At 37.2% G+C, this 12,452-nt stretch overlaps 2 protein-coding genes across 2 annotated transcripts; both read right to left on the bottom strand.

The window, feature by feature from the left end:
- Positions 1-444: 444 nt before the first annotated feature.
- Positions 445-723, bottom strand: K441DRAFT_670085 (uncharacterized protein). The gene has a single exon (XM_067650225.1). It carries the CDS (start codon positions 621-623, stop codon positions 468-470), a length of 156 nt encoding a protein of 51 aa, XP_067497278.1. The 5' UTR covers positions 624-723; the 3' UTR covers positions 445-467.
- Positions 615-2,903, bottom strand: K441DRAFT_647756 (aldehyde dehydrogenase). Its single transcript, XM_067646869.1, has 9 exons — positions 2,416-2,903; positions 2,295-2,349; positions 2,139-2,240; positions 2,071-2,085; positions 1,965-2,022; positions 1,607-1,916; positions 1,239-1,545; positions 956-1,179; positions 615-894 (listed from the first exon to the last, which is right to left on the bottom strand). The coding sequence occupies exons 1-9, from the start codon at positions 2,719-2,721 to the stop codon at positions 832-834; spliced, it is 1,440 nt and encodes a 479-aa protein (XP_067497279.1). The 5' UTR covers positions 2,722-2,903; the 3' UTR covers positions 615-831.
- Positions 2,904-12,452: the final 9,549 nt, after the last annotated feature.

Here is a 12,452-nt window from a genome sequence, read left to right on the forward strand (position 1 = left end):
TACCTGAAGAGTAATAGAAGGCTATGGATATCTCACAAGCCTTTTTCCAACGGATACTGGGACGCCTAGTTATGAGACCGACCTGCAGAGTCGCCATATGAAACTTCCCATGAACCCAGCCATCTCTCCACCAGTCACATGCAAGGGGATTTCAAGGTAGCATGAGAATATCCTTCACTTTCACGACCACAAAAGCATTTTATTATGGTCGGTCAAAGCAATTCCTTGTGCTGGTCGAGACGGGCTTCGAAGCGCACACAAGCATCAACTTTACTCCATGTTCACTTGGGCCACCTTCGACGCGAATTGTGAAGTGTTGTGTTTGACCGACAATCCCTCCCAAGGAGTGCGTCGCTGATGAAGTCAAGTCAGATGTTCATTTAATTACCGAGATCGGCCTTGGTTTATTCCTACTATCCCTTAACCCGTCAACTTGGGCACGCAGGTTATCGATAAGAGTCCACCAATCAGATCGGTAGGATTCGGTAGCCGTGCTCAGGAATACACAATTCGGGGAGTGGCCAAGGCTTCTGGGGGGTTTTTTTCGCCGTCTTATTTGGGGGAATCTTATACNGAGTCTTCTGAACAAGATCTACATCAATTCTAGCGTGATTAGAAGGCATGGTGGTGGTATATTTGATGGTTTAATTCTACGCGTTGTTCTGATTCTGGTGTTCGCGCACGGGCCTTCCACTCTGCTCGCCCTGACGGGTCAAGGGATAAGTACATAGAGTTCAAATTCTGCCATCATACCCTCCAGCAGACGGCCTGTTATTCTAACTAGTAACTGAGATCGCCTGGGTCTCTTTTTTGGGTTGTTGAACCTAATCGTTACGACTTATACACATGAATAACATGCGGATTGCAATAACTAAGTAGGCCACTCTGTCCCCACTACGTTCATTCACACGGTTAGCTTGCTCTTACAAGGGGAAAATCAAAGCAAATCACCTACTTCGCCACCAATTCCAGATTCCTTGTGACCTCCAAAGATTGCTTGCGGCGTGGGCTTCTCCCAGCTGTTGACAAATACACTACCCGCCTCCAGTCGCATAGCAATCTTCTCGGCGTGGGCGACATCCTTGCCCCAGACACAAGCTCCAAGGCCTGTATTAGTATTATTAGCACGCGCTATAACTTCCTCCTCATCCCACCAAGGCTGTGTTGGAACGATTGGCCCTAGTTATTGCCGTTAGTACATAACAGGATGTACTCTCAGTTGTCCAAATATAACTTACCGAAAGGTTCCTCGGTAATGATTCTTGAGTCATTGGGCGGATTGTCAATGATTGTTGGCTGTATGAAGAATCCCTTGGAAGCGGAGATATCGGGGCTACCGACAGCGAACTTGTAACCTTTGGCTTTACTATCTGCGAAGAATCCCTTGATTTTCTCGTACTGCATCTGATTCTGGACTGGCCCAAGCAAAACGCCATCCTCATCACTCGAGCCAACCTTCATGCTTTTGGTAAAGTTTACCATGGCCTCAACGAATGGTTTGTAAATATCTTGGTGGATGTAGATTCGCTTCGTCGCTACGCAAACCTAGGGTAGGGTTAACGGTGGAGTTTCTAGGTTGAGATTGGCAATTTCCACAATTTCGTACCTGCCCTGAGTTTTGGAAAGCACCCATGGCAACTTCAGGAGCAACTTTCTTGATATCCACATCCGGTAAAATGATAGAAGCATCATTTCCACCTAGCTCCAAAGTAATCCTCTTCAGGGTTTTGGCGCACGCCTCCATAACCTTCTTCCCTGTGGCAATAGAGCCGGTGAATGAGATCTTAGCAATGCCTGCGTGCGCCGTGAGCATGGCACCAAGCTCATTACTGCCACCAACGACTTGAACTACGCCAGGTGGAAAGATCTCTTGCGCAAGCTCAACTAATTTCAGGCCAGTGTAGGGGGTGAATGGGCTATCATCATTAGCGGGACGCAAAGCAGCATTGGATGGCCCTACCTACGACGGCTTAACAATCACACAATTGCCTGTAAGTAAAGCCGGGGCGATCTTGCCCGCAGCTTCATATTGTTAGCAACATCCAAAAGAATATTTCATAATGAACATACACAGGATGAGCGGGACTGTTGAAAAGAGTTAGCATGTCACGAATAATATCTGGTGGCCGCAAACTCACAGTTCCATGGGCAAATGGCACCCACCACACCAAGTGGTTTATATCTTGTCATTACAACTTTCTCATCATCTTCAAATCTCTCTTCCGGGATGTTGAGAGTACCTAGGTGCAGGTCAGCACCACCAATGTCAAGATACCATTTTAAAAGCCACTCACAGTGGAAGCCCACAAATGCAGGAACTCCTCCGACCTCTATGGTTGCAAATTTTCTCTGGTTTAACGAGTTAATTCACAAACAGTAAAGGCAACTTAGGCAGTGCAAAGTGGTTCACAATACCGGCTTCCCTGCTTCTCTACAGAGCAATGTAGTGAATTCTTCAGAATGGACTGCGAATAACTCTGAGAACTTTCCAAGCATTTCCTTCCTCTTCTCTACAGGAGTGGCAGCCCAAGCGGGGAAGGCATTCTTTGCCGCCGTCACAGCATCATCAATATCTTGCTGGGAACCGATTGGGCAATCCCATAGTTCTTCTCCCGTAGCCGGGTTAATACCGTGGTGTACATTCTTTCCGGTACGCTTCTTGCCATCGACGATGTTGTAAAAAGTCTCGAAGTCGAGACTAGGAACTTTGGACGGGGACATGATTACGCCTGTGGGTTTTGCAATGATTTTCAAAGGTAATGGTAATAGGATATGCGTAGGTAGAATGAGGTAGGAAATCTTGTTGGTTCCTAGGTATCAGTGAGATATAGTAAGCTGACAGTGGCTGGGAGATTTGTGATTGTTCAAAATAATTTGTGAAGTGGCGGATATGTGGGCAGGATATAGTCAGAGAGCAGTATTTATCAGGTTTCGTAGGCTCTCCAACACTTAGGGAGGAGGGGTATCAAAAACATGGATTTCGTTACACTAGTTGTAGCTAATTTAGGAGGCCTGAGGGAATACGGCTTAGAGGATGCTGATTTGGGCGAGAGGCTGCTGATTTGGGCGAGAGGCTCTGCAAGGGAGCCATGCTTAGCTTCATGCACGAGCTAGCGCCGAGCCTTGTGTTTTTTGAGGTTTCAAAATCGTATAATAGACCGGTTTTTCGGGTAAATGAGGATCTTCGAACCACCTACCGTGTAGAGTTAGTATACAGATTAGTAAAAGGACGCTGTCGATTGAGGTTATACAGGGATCCCTTACAACTGTACCATACCTAATTAATCCAATATTAAGCCCCTCGTCGCGTCTTCTAAATTTAACGTGATTGTGCCGTCGCATTAGGTCTTTATTGTTGTGTATAACGCCCGAATTAATGAGCCGCTTCTTGGACGATATTAATAACGGTTTCCTCCTTCTTTGGATGGTAAATCGACGCCAGAATCTATTGATAGAAGAGTCGTGGCGCGGTGTACAGGCGCCCAAGAGTCGTGCTTCCTTTCGGGCGCTGCGTTTCCAATAGGATCTTAATGGTACAGATAAGGAGGTTTATCGATAGGAGACGCGGTAAAATTATTTAATCTGCCTACCTTTTTTTGGATATCCATTGTATTATACTGCGTGCGATACTGCGCATGCAGCCTCTAGGCTATGGTGCTATAGTTCTATATATATATATCCTTTTTAGGCAGCTTAATATATACTAGTAGCTATATCCTAGTAGTTTATAAATCCCTAGACTAGGGGTTTATAGTTTTCTAGTAAAATACTAAGTTACTAGCAACTATTAAGTAGTAAGAAAACGGTGAGAAAATAGTAGGAAAAATTAAAATAAAATTATAAGTAATCCTAACGCCTATCCCTATCCTATTTATTGTTTATTTTTATCCTTTTGCTCTTTATAGTCTACCTACTAGGAATCTAATAGGAGTTGCTATAACGAAGCCTTGTAGGAAATACTACGATAGACTTGTTAATGGGCTAGGTATATAGGTTAAGGAATAGTTAAATAATAAATATAATTAGTGAAGTAGGTTGCCTAATAGATTAACTCTAATTATATTTTAAGATTTACTATAAAAAAGAGAACTATCTAGGTAGGGACTGTAGTCCTTTAAATATATAATACTATATCTAAGAAATATACTAAGTATATTAGTACGTTAGTACGTTAGTATATTATATTTCTATATTTCTATATTTCTACGTTCTAAACTTATAATATAACTAGATATATAACTTAGCTACTTCTTATCTTATAGCTTAATCGGTTCTAGCGCCTCCTATACTATCTTAACTAACCCGTTTATGCCCTTTCTTAATAGTCGTACTGTAACGGCGCTATCGCACGTTACCTGCCAAATTCTGCCATATTCTGCCGACCTGCGATTGGCCCGCCTAAAGCTAGCGCCTTAGCGGCTCACCCTATATATTTGTTTACATCGGTCCTAGCGACCCCTTTTCCTTCTCTTTAGCTTAGTATCTTTATAATATAGTATTCGTTTAAGCTTCGGTTNAGAGGCATTTNTTNAAGCNNTAANATTATACTAAGCTCTCCCTACCTTNCCTGGGAAGGCCTTAATAATATCCCACCCTAAAGAAACTTCGTCTGCAACGACGCATTAACGCGCTATACTTAGACACTAAAATAACTCTACATTGCCTGGGAAGGCCTAGATAATATCCTACCTTATAAGCCAAATAGGACTAGACCTATACCCCCAGAATTAAAACTAAAGCGTATAATACTAACGAACCTTAAGAAGCTAACGATGGCACCTAAAGTAAGCTTATTTAAGAGAGCTGCCTCTACCTAAAAGGAACCTAAGATCTAATTGGGATTAGAAATTAAAGACAATAATAATATTATAGACATACGCGAGCAGATTCGCGCCCTTATAGCCAGCTAGGAAGCCGATTATCTTAAAGTAAGAAATATATAAGAGACCCTATAAGAGATCCTAGAAAGCCTTACGGCCCTATAAAATAGCCCGGCTTCCCCTTCTTAAAGCCCTAGCTAACCTATTTACTTTACTAAATGTGATATACTAGGGAGTACGGATATAATAACAAAGTAATTAAAGTCCGTTAAGCTCCCTAACCCCCTACTACTATCTAATAAGATAGACCCTACCTTTAAGAATTAGAGGATTTAAGTATAAGGAAAGCTCTACGTTAATTATAACTATTTCCTTTCTAAAAAAGCTAAAATACTTTACCTCTTTAGTTAAACCACTAGGGACGCCTAACGGCACCTTTAAGCTAAGTTTGAGGACAACTCCCCTATCTAATTTATATCTGTTAATAAGATAATACAGCACCTAGCAGCTATCTACGTTAACCTAAACAAAGTATAGGATGCCCGTTATAACTATAATTACCTAATAATAAAACCGAACTAACCCTTTGCTAAATTCTAGACTTAATTTCTATACCTTACAGGAGAAGGCTAGGTTCCCCTTAAGAACTACCAATTAGACCTATATAATAAGCTAATAATCTAGCTATAAAAAAAGATTACTGTAACCTTAAATAACCTACTAACCTATAAAAAACTCGCAGCTTATTGCCTATTATTAGACTTAGAACTAAAGTAGATTAACGCCCGCCCTAATTGGTAAAAGTAACTCTATAATAATTAGAACTCGCTAGCTATACCTATAGGAGCTAGAGCAGGAAGATAAGTTATAACTACTCTTATACTAAAGGCGGTTATAACTACGCACTAGTAAGCCTCGCCCAACTAGCTACGTACTACGCTATTAACTAGTATTTACCGTAATACTTTAATTAACCCTACCTCGGCTATATGCTTTAACTGCGATAAGTAAGGTTACTTTACCTTATTCTGCCCGGAGCTAAAGGATATAGGCGATATTAAGGAGATAGAGGAAGAAGAAATATCCAATAAGTCGGGAAAAGAAGAACCCTAGGGAAAGACTCCCCCCTAGGGTACCCTATTAATCTTAAAGAGATTAATCTTAGTTAGTTAATAGGTAAAAAGTATTTTATGGTTCTATATATAGTATCTTAAAATAGATATAAAGTTAATATAACCGCCCTTATTAACACTAGAGTAAATAGCTTTGCCTTTATAAATATTATATATATAAATAATATTGCCAAGTTTCTAAATATAGAAGCTATCTAACTAGAGAAGCCTATTTAGGTAAAGGGCTATAACGGCTAAACCGGTCGGCCCGTTACCCATATCTTAAAGTTATATATTGCTTTTAACGGACAACGCCAATATAGTATCCCCTTTTACATCCTAGACCTAGGGTCCTATAATATAATCCTTAGACAAAAATAGATGTCCTATTTTAATATTTAGTTAAATATATAAAAAAGATAGTTTATCTAGCCGGAGGATAGACTAAGGTTGCTCTTCTTTATTAGGGAGATCTAAACTAACCGCAAGACACTAGCTGTAAGGGCTAACCCTACCTACTAGTAAGATGTCCGGGCCCGTAACCTAGCCTTTACCTAAGAGGACGCCCACTATAAAGCTAGAAAGAACTCTATACCGATAAAGATACTTTCCTAAAGCGCTATATTTAAAGAGGACTCTATATATAAAAGCGGGACAGATAATAATATAGATAATATCTAAATCGCATAGATTTAACCGTTATAGAAAAGAATATATTAATAGGATATAAGGAATAACCTCTAAAAGATATAATAGGAGCTAAAAGGAGTAATAATAACGCTAGTACCCTAGAAGTCCCTAAAGTTATATACGCCCCTATTGTTAGTTAACCCCTCTACCGTAAATATTACCGTAATTAGCGCTATAGCGTTCTACTTTAATATATACCAAAAGGATAATAAGGTTTTTATAATAAGCCTATATAAAATTAACCGAATTATTAATAATAGAGAGAAAAGGCTAGATAAGGAAACCAATAAGGAACTAGTTAAACGCCTTTTTCCTACCATTTATATAAGCTATAAGGATGCATTCTTAAAGGCGGCCTTAAATAAGTTACCCCCCTACCAGATATACGATTATAAGATTTAATTAAAGGCCAATAACTTGCTAGGCTATAGCCCCCTCTACTATTAATTAACGGATAAGCTAAAAGTAATAAAGTAGTACTTAATTAATAACCTAGATAAAGGGTTTATCGAGCTAAGTTAAGCCCCTTTTACTTCCCCTATCCTATTCGTAAAAAAGCCTAATAAAGGCCTTTATTTTTATATCGACTATTAAAAGCTAAACACTATTACTTAAAAGGACTAGTATCCTATTTCTTTAATTAATAAGACCCTTATACATCTAAGCTAGGCAAAGATCTTTACTAAACTTAATATCCGCCAAGCTTTTTACCGAATTAGGATAAACCCTATATCTAAAGATTTAATAACGTTCTATACCTATTATAGTTCCTATAAATATAAAGTTCTTTCTTTTANATTAATAAACGGACTAGCTATATACCAAAGGTATATAAATAATATTCTTTTTAATTACCTTAATAAATTCTATACGGTATACCTAGACGATATTCTTATATACTTAGATAACGAACTTAAGCATTAAGTTTATATTAAGAAGGTCCTAGAAAGACTACGGAACGTAGGCTTATAAGTTAATATTAAGAAATATAAGTTTAGGGTAAAACGTATAAAATACCTTAGGTTTATTATAACTATAGAAGGAATTAAGGTTAACCCTAAGAAGGTAGAGGCAATCCGTAACTAGAAGCCCTCTTACATAGTAAAAGGAATTTAGTTCTTCCTTAGTTTTTATAATTTCTACTACCGGTTTATTTATAACTACAGAATTATAGCAAAACCTCTTATACAACTAACTAGGAAGGATATACCTTTTATCTTTAATAATAGCTGCATAGAGGCCTTTAAAGAGGTAAAGAATTAGCTTATCTCTTCCCTAATCCTTTATCACTATAACCTAGACCTTAAATTAATACTAAAAATAGACGCCTTTAATAGGGTTATAGCGGGAATCCTATTACAGTTATATCTAGACAGTAAATAATACCCTATAGCTTTCTTTTTAAAGATAATAGACCTGGCTAAGTGTAACTATAAAGTATATAATAAAGAAATACTAGTTATTATTTAATTACTCTCCTAATAGCGCGTAGAGCTTAAAGGTATAAACTCCCGGATTAAGATATATATAGATTATAAAGCCCTAGAGTACTTTATAACTATAAAGCAGCTTATAGGGTAATAAGCCTAGTAGGCTAAAATACTTTCCTAATTCTTCTTTATAATTATATATTGTTCTAGTAAGCAAAACTCTAAGGCTAATGCCCTAACCCAAAGAGAATAAGATATAGGACCCTAGAATAAGCTAAAGACCTAATATTGGACGCGCGCCCTCCTCTATCTAGAATAGCTTAACCTATAGATCCTTAAAGAGCTAAACTCCTAGTAAAACAAGCTAGCACTAATAGAGGAGTCCTTAAATAAGCTAATAGGGCTAATTAACCGCCTCTTAACTATAAACCGCATAGCTAACGCCCTAAAGGCCCTCCGCGAATAAGCTATAAAAGAAGACCCCAATTTTAAAACGGAGGAAGGATTGCTCCTATACTAGGAGCGGCTTATAGTCCCTAATATTAATAATCTATAGACTAAACTAATCTATAAAGCTTATTACTAAGTCTTTATAGCATACTCTAGCAAAAACAAAACCCGTAAAATTATTAACTACCGCTACTACTAGCTAAGAATAGTTATAGATATTAATTAATATATACGGAACTGCGAAGACTGCTAGAGAGCTACAATCCTACGGGATAAAACCCTAGGACTACTTAAGCTACTTCTAATACTAGAGCGCCCTTAGCAGTATATTTTTATAGACTTTTATAAACTACCTAGGGACCGTAACGGATATAATATAGTTATAGTTATAGTTAACCGCTTTAGTAAACGCCCGTTCTTAATTCTATATTATAAGAATATTAATACTAAAGAGGTAGCCTAGCTATATATCTATTACGTCTACCAAATCTACGGACTACTAGATACTATTATATCTAATTATAGGCTATAGTTTATATTAGCCTTCTAGAATAAGTTTACCTAAATCTTAGGCATTAAGCTAAAGCTTTCTATAGCTTATTACCCTTAAACAGACGGTTAGATAGAGATTATAAATTAGTACCTAGACTAGAGGCTTAGGCCCTTTATTAACTATTTCTAAGATAACTAGTCTAAACTACTACCCTTAATAGACTACGCGCAAGTAACCCTACCCTATAACTCTATAGGGTTTGCCCCAATTTAGCTAGAAATAAAATACTTACCCCGCATAAGCTTTAACTAGAAAAGGCTAGAAGCTATCCTATACTAAGGCCTAATAGTACGCTAAACAATTAGAGGAGGCCTAGACGGTAGCCTATAAGAACCTGGAAAAAGCTTAAAGGTTAATAGAATAGTAGGCAAATAAACACCGTTAAGAGCCCAATTTTACCCCTAGTAATATAGTCTAGGTTATAATAAGGAATTAGAGAACTAAACGACCTAGCCGTAAGCTAGACTACTAGATAGTAGGACTATATAAGGTTCTTAAGAAGATAGGTAACTTATATAAGATAAAGCTCCTAGACTTAATTAGGGTTTACCCTATTTTCTTACTAGATAAGTTACGGAAAGCTATAAACAACCTATTGCCTAGACAAAAAAATAAGCCTCCCCTACTAGTTTAAGTAAACAGTAACAATAAATAAAAGGTTAACGAAATACTGGCCTATAAGATAGTATAGGGAGCGCTAAAATACTATATTTAATAGAAGGGCTACGATCTTAACCTAACCTAATACCCTATATAGAACTTTATAGGCTGCCCCTAGAAGCTTAAAGAATTCTATAANTAATACCCTAATNCNCCTANACCCCTAAAGTACCTANANNAATNNATNGAATNCTAGTATAATAAAGANNATAAGTTACCNGAAGAATATAGGGATAAAAACGCCCTAAAGCCCTAATACAGCTATCTGCCAAATTCTGCTATATTCTGTTGTTTTCTGCTAGTACCGTAAAATTTTAGATATCTAGGAACTTCGACCACCAGTTAAAGTTGTCTGATTGGTTAGATCTATACTAAGACTTTTAGCGGCTACTCTTTCTAGCCTAGTGCTTCTACTTAGCTTACAATCGCCCTTTATACTTAGTTAGGACAGACTCGTGTCCCCTTTATCTCCTTATCTTATATTTTTATAATCCTATATTTATAAGCCTAGTGCTACCCTATTTCTAACTAAGCCTAAGGGCAGGCTTTCTTTTAAAGAGGGGGGTNATGTAANNGCGCTATCGNANGTTACCTGCNAAATTCTGCNATATTNTGCNNACCTGNNATTNGCCCGCCTAAAGCTAGCGCCTTGGCGGCTTACCCTATATATTTGTTTACATCGGTCCTGGCGACCCCTTTTCCTTCTCTTTAGCTTAGTATCTTTGTAATACAGTATTCGTTTAAGCTTCGGTTCAGAGGCATTTGTTTAAGCCGTAACATATACTACTGCTAATATAAGGTCCGTAATAGTTACCTCCTTTCAGATACTATTATACCCTTTAGTGTATATAACGGCCTAGGCGCCTTCTAAAGCTATATTAATAACGCCTTATAGGACTACCTTAACAACTTCTACTCTACGTACTTAGATAATATACTTATTTATAATAATAACCCTTTTAAGTATACTAAGCACGTTTAAAAGGTCCTAGAGCGCCTTAGGGACGTAGGACTCTATATTAATTAAAAAAAAGTATAAATTCTTAGTTATAGAAGTAAAATACCTTAAACTAATTATTACTACTAAGGGTGTCCGCATAGACCCTAAGAAGGTATATATAATTACCGAATAGTAAGCCCCTAACTATATTAAGGACGTATAAGCCTTCCCTAGTTTCGCTAACTTCTATTAAAAATTTATATACAACTTTTTAGGCGTGGTAGTACTACTTACAGTAATAATATAAATAAAGGGCCTTTTTGTAAAAGGAAGAAAAACGTATTTATGCTTTACCTAGACGCCTAAATACGAGAAGGCGTTTTAAGACCTTAAAAATGCTTTTAATAAAGCACCTATTCTAGCTTACTTTATACTAGAATAATAACTCTACCTTAAAACCGACTTCTTAGACTATGTTAATACAGGCGTCCTTTCTTAGATAGGTAATAACGGTCTCCCCCACCTAGTCATATTCTACTCGTTTAAGCTTATACTCTAAGAGTATAACTATAAGATCTATAATAAGAAACTTCTTATAATTGTATAAGCGTTTAAGGAATTCTAACTAAAACTCTCCTTAGTAGAACCTAATTAGCCTACTAAAGTCCTTACGGACTATCGCAACTTTAAGTACTTTATATAGACTAGGAGTATAAGGTACTAAGCCTAGTAGCTTAACACGCCGCTTATAAGACCTCCCTTAGTTAAAAGAAGACCCCTAAAATTAGGTTTAATAATAAACAATCCTAAAAGCATGGAATTTAGCCCTAGATATACTACCTACAATAGAGCTAATAGTACCTTAGCTTTGTACTATAGAACTAAAGTTACCTTCTAAAATTAATAAGCTTATTACTACGGCATATAACACCTCTATTAACCTATTACTATATTAACTTATTACCGTAAAGATTACTAGCGCCTATACGCTACCTACTAACCTTTAAAGCCTAGGCTAGATTAATATAGCAGCCTTAGAAGTAAAAGAGAACAGACTCTATTATAAAGGCCGCCTATTTATCCCTAATTTAGAAAACCTATAATAGCAACTAATTTAAATAGCCTATAACCTCCGGTTAAGCAGCTACTTAGACAAAAAAGAAACCTATAAGCTCCTTAGCTAATACTACTTCTAGCCTAAGATAATAGACTTAGTTAAACACTTTATAGGTACCTGCTATAGTTATAAGCGCGCTAAGGCCTTTAATATAAAGTACTAAGGACTACTATACCCNCTACTAGTACCTATACGATAATAGGCAGATATCGCTATAGATTTCGTTGTTAACCTACTACCCTATAAACGATACGGCCGTACCTATAAGAATATCCTTATAATAATATACTAACTTATAAAAGAGCGCAACTACGTCCTAACTAAAGGTGTAGCCGTTAGCAACGTTATTAACGCCTTTATTTGCGAAGTTTACTAACTATATAGGTTACCTAACTTAATTACGTCCGACTAAGGTATATAGTTTAACTCTAATATATAGAGACGAATCTGCTAACGCCTTAGCATCTCTATTAAGATATCTATATCCTTCCACTATAAAACTACTAGGTAATTAGAAAACGCAAACGCTAGTATAAAAGCGTATCTATAATTGTAACGGCTTATATAAATGCTTCTAAACCAAAGCTTATAGAATGCTATCTTATAAAGATACTAAGCTAAAGAGAAGGAAAAGGGGTTGCTAGGACCGATATAAACAAATATATAGAGTAAGCTGCTAA

Source organism: Cenococcum geophilum, assembly GCF_001692895.1.
Source record: "Cenococcum geophilum 1.58 unplaced genomic scaffold K441scaffold_79, whole genome shotgun sequence".
Taxonomy (NCBI): Eukaryota; Fungi; Ascomycota; class Dothideomycetes; order Gloniales; family Gloniaceae; genus Cenococcum; species Cenococcum geophilum.